Source organism: Solanum verrucosum, unplaced genomic scaffold (genome assembly GCF_900185275.1).
Source record: "Solanum verrucosum unplaced genomic scaffold, falcon-dt-bn FXZP01000182.1, whole genome shotgun sequence".
Classification (NCBI taxonomy): Eukaryota; Viridiplantae; Streptophyta; class Magnoliopsida; order Solanales; family Solanaceae; genus Solanum; species Solanum verrucosum.
In genome coordinates, this window is record NW_026020378.1 from 5,465,999 (window position 1) to 5,470,976 (window position 4,978).

Here is a 4,978-nt window from a genome sequence, read left to right on the forward strand (position 1 = left end):
ATAATCATGAAACATATATAACTCAAAAAATTCTATGATGAAGTTGAAGTGTTGAACCACTGCTATATTATATAGTTTAGTCAAACAAAATTTAGCTATTATTGATTATGTCAACATCAACTCTTACATCAAATTACTAAATTAGTAACCATGAGGTTGAGTCTCTAGTATATTATATATATTCTCTTTACTTGTATACATAAATCACACCCCTTTTACACAAAATTTCAAGAATCAAAGTTCCTTAATAAGAAAAGTTGTTAACTAAGCTTGTGTTCAAAATAAAGTTGTTGGTGTTAAAAAAATGGAGGGTGGTGAAAATATTTTGAGAGTGAGTAGTGCACGTTTGAGTGGTTCAAATGTATGGAGAAATAGTGCTATGGATGTGTTTTCAAGGGAAGATTATGCTGATGAAGAGGCGTTAAGATGGGCTGCTCTTGAAAAACTTCCAACTTATCGTCGTATAAGGAGAGGCCTTCTCTTAGAAGAAGAAGAAGGACAATCTAGAGAAGTCGATATAACAAAGCTTGATTTGATTGAAAGGAGGAATCTTTTAGACAGGCTTGTCAAAATTGCTGATGAAGATAATGAGAAGTTGTTGATGAAGCTCAAACAACGCATTGATAGGTATTAAACTTTAATCTCTTTAGTTAAAAGTTAATGGACTTCAGTTGATGTTTAAGTCACTAGACCAGCGCATCTTCTGGTGTTTGGTCTCCAGAGAATGTTTTCTTTACGAAAAATGACTTTACGAGAATGTTGACTAGCTGGTTTTGATGTGCTTTTTAATATGATGCAGAGTTGGTCTGGATCTTCCTACAATTGAAGTCCGGTTTGAGCATTTAAATATAGACGCAGAAGCTCGTGTAGGTAGTAGAGCTTTACCAACAATATTCAACTTCACAGTTAACATCTTAGAGGTAATAATACATACATGCATACATTACTAGGACTTGTCTTGTACATTATTGTTATATCATATTACTACATCTTGGACTTTCGATGTATAGGATTTCTTGAATTATCTTCATATCCTTCCAAGTAGAAAGAAACCATGCCAATCCTTCATGGGGTCAGTGGAATCATCAAGCCAGGAAGGTGAGTAAAACACTTGTGTCAAAAGGGTCATTTTTAGACCAATCAAGAAAGTCCTGTTTATTCGTTCATTTCAATCTTGTTATGCAGAATGACACTGCTTTTAGGACCACCAAGTTCGGGAAAAACAACGCTGCTGTTAGCTTTAGCTGGGAAACTTGATAAAGATCTCAAAGTAAGAAACATGATTAGACATATACTTTTATTTGGCAGTCGATAAATTTATTTGTTTTCAGGTTTCAGGGAGAGTTACATATAATGGGCATGGGATGGATGAGTTTGTACCACAAAGAACATCTGCTTATATAAGCCAAAATGATCTTCATATTGGAGAAATGACAGTCAGGGAAACACTGGCATTTTCTGCTAGATGTCAAGGAGTTGGAACCAAATATGGTCAGTGAGACAAACATGTTGCATTTCCGATCTTCTTTGGGCATCGCGTACTTTTTTAATTAGTTTTTATATTATGAATATGCAGAAATTTTGGCAGAGTTGTCTAGGAGAGAAAAGGAAGCAAATATTAAACCAGACCCTGATATTGATATCTTCATGAAGGTGAAGACATAATAAAAGAAAGATTCAGATTTTCATGTTGCCTTTTCTTTGTATTAGTTATGATAAGAAGTTGGTATTATTTAACAGTCAGCGTGGAATGAAGGACAAGAGGCTAATGTTATAACAGATTATACTCTCAGGTAATTAATGGCTATACATTACAGAACCAATCCAGAAAACTAGATACAATGCAACAATTCACTACTCTCTGTGTTATTTTCAGATATTGGGACTTGAAATTTGTGCTGATACCCTAGTTGGAGACGAAATGATTCAGGAATTTCCGGGGGGCAGAGAAGAGACTAACAACAGGTTTGGTTAAACAGAAACCTTGTATGTTGTAAAAACCAAAAGCATATACAAAGAGTTGGGAAAAAAGTATCATGCTTAATTAAGGCTAGCTGCTAAACTTGTTGATAACTTGTAATACAGGGGAGATGATGGTTGGACCAGCAAGAGCACTTTTTATGGATGAGATATCGACTGGTTTAGACAGTTCAACAACCTATCAGATTGTCAATTCAATTAGGCAGTCAATCCACATTCTTCAAGGAACTGCTGTATATCACTTCTGCAGCCTGCACCAGAAACTTATGACTTGTTTGATGATATTATTCTTCTATCAGATGGGAAAATCGTGTACCAAGGTCCCGGGAAAATGTACTTGAGTTCTTCGAGTACATGGGCTTCAAATGCCCCGAGAGAAAGGAGTTGCTGATTTCTTACAAGAAGTAAACACCTTGTGAATTATCTCTTTCCTGTCGTGGAGCATTTCTTGTTTCTAATTATGTTCATTTACTGTGTGTTAATAAAAGGTGACATCAAGAAAGGATCAAGAGCAATACTGGTCACGTCGTGATGAACCTTATAGGTTTATCACAGCGTGCGAATTTTCTGATGTATTCCAATCGTTTGATGTTGGACGGAAGCTTGGTGATGAGCTTGCTGTACCCTTTGACAAATCCAAGAGCCACCCTGCTGCTCTAACCACCAAGAGGTATGGTATTAGCAAGAAAGAACTCTTGAAAGCCTGCACAGCTAGAGAATACCTTCTTATGAAGAGGAATTCGTTTGTCTATATATTCAAGATGGTACAGGTAAGTAGCAGGTCAAAAAATAAACAAGTCACTCTTTCAATTTCCTCAATGCTTATGTAGAAGTAAAAAAACTGTAAATTTATTTATTTATCATTTCAGCTAACATTGATGGCGTCTATAGCAAGACACTCTTCCTACGAACTGAGATGCACAGAGATACAACAATAGATGGTGCAATATACTTAGGTGCACTGTTCTACGCAGTATCACGATTATGTCAATGGTTTCTCAGAGCTTGCCCTCAGTATTATGAAGCTTCCTTCCTTCTACAAACAACGTATTTTCTTTTCTTTCCTGCTTGGGCATATGCTCTGCCTACTTGGATCCTCAAAATTCCGATCACACTCGTAGAAATTGCTATTTGGGTGTGTATGACTTATTATGTTATTGGATTTGAGGCAGACGTTGGGAGGTAGAAGTTTAATCCTTTCTAAGCATGGAACTTCTTGTTTAGTTAAACCTCATGGAGATTATTTTTTTTATTTGCAGGTTCTTCAAACAGTTATTTCTGCTCATATGTCTTAGCCAGATGGCTCGGTCTGTTTCGATTCTTAGCAGCTCTTGGAAGGAATATCATTGTTGCAAATACATTTGGATCATGTGCACTACTCATAGTTCTTGTAATGGTGGATTCCATTCTGTCAAGAGGTAAAATTGCAGAATATTTTGTAAAACCACAAGGGCAATGCTCATTTATCTGTTCTTCGCTTTTGTTCGCTTCATCTAACAAGGAAGCTATTGTCAATCAGATGATGTGAAACAATGGTTGATATGGGGTTACTGGATTTCCCCTATGATGTATGCGCAGAATGCTATAGCTGTGAACGAATTTCTAGGGAAGAGTTGGGCACATGTAAGCTAAAGCTTCTGTTGTTTTGGAAGGACAGGCTGTTAAGGTAGCATTTGAGAGTTTATTCTTGAATTTGTTTTATAGGTTCCTCCTAACTCCACGGGCACGGATACATTAGGAGTGTCATTTTTGAAATCACGTGGAATCTTTCCAGAAGCAAGATGTATTGGATTGGAGCAGGAGCTCTTTTTGGATATGTTTTGCTCTTCAATTTCCTGTTCACAGTGGCCTTAGCTTATCTCAACCGTAAGAATCTGCCTACTATTATGCAATCTAATCTCATTTCCATCTATAGCATGATCCTAACATATCAACAAGGTGGGTAATTTTGGTGCAGCATTTAGTAAACCTCAGGCAATTCTTTCTGAAGAAATTGTGGCCGAGAGGAATGCAAGCAAAAGGGGTGAGGTTATTGAACTATCTCCGATAGGAAAGAGTTCTTCAGGTAATTTCTTCCCTTTGAGCTTCAGTTTCAATTTACGATTTTGCAAGAAGTACTATGGTATCAAGGCTAAATATGCAGAAAGAGGAAATGAATGTTCCAGTAAGTGCATCTTCCAGGTCTCTGTCTACAAGAGTAGGCAACATAACTGAGGGTGATTTAAACAAGAGAAAGGGAATGATTCTTCCTTTTGAGCCCCTTTCAATTACTTTTGATGATATAAGATATGCAGTAGATATGCCACAGGTACATTTAAGATTTTTGTCTTATGGAAATTAACTGGCCTATAGATGTCTGAGTTAAATTCTCAAGTCTATGCTGTAACTTCAGGAAATGAAAACTCAAGGTTTTATCGAGGACCGACTTGAACTCTTGAAAGGGGTAAGTGGTGCTTTTAGACCAGGAGTTTTGACAGCTCTAATGGGTGTTAGTGGAGCTGGAAAGACCACACTTATGGATGTCTTAGCTGGTAGGAAAACCGGTGGATACGTTGAAGGAACCATCAGTATATCAGGATACCCAAAGCAGCAAGAAACGTTTGCTCGGATATCAGGATACTGTGAGCAAACTGACATTCATTCACCTCATGTTACAGTATACGAATCATTACTGTATTCTGCTTGGCTTCGACTGCCTCGTGAAGTTGACACCGAAACCCGAAAGGTAAATGAGTCTGGAATATGGCTACTAGGATTGCTAGTGGAACTTGAAAGTGGATATTGTTATGCCGTAATTTTCCTAACCTTTAGAAAAATCACTTTTGAAATGTTCCAAGTATAAAACATCTTAAGAAAAATACTTAGAAAGAGTCGCCACTTAATTTTTTAAAAAACTAAGAAAACTTATAATTTTCAAAGATTTAAACAGAAAAAATCATTTAAAAATATCAAAGGGGGTTCGGGGTTCAATTTAACACTTCGAGAAGGTTTAAGCATT

The 4,978-nt window shown here is 36.8% G+C and overlaps 1 protein-coding gene across 2 annotated transcripts in view; it reads left to right on the forward strand.

The window, feature by feature from the left end:
• Nucleotides 1-414: 414 nt before the first annotated feature.
• Nucleotides 415-4,978, forward strand: part of LOC125838557 (pleiotropic drug resistance protein 1-like) — a 36,928-nt gene continuing 32,364 nt past the window's right edge. For both annotated transcript variants that reach the window (XM_049517609.1, XM_049517608.1), the window contains exons 1-2: nucleotides 415-627; nucleotides 800-920. In XM_049517609.1, coding sequence (XP_049373566.1) covers nucleotides 602-627; nucleotides 800-920 — 147 coding nt within the window. In that variant the 5' untranslated portion in view covers nucleotides 415-601. The remainder of the gene's footprint in view (nucleotides 628-799; nucleotides 921-4,978) is intronic.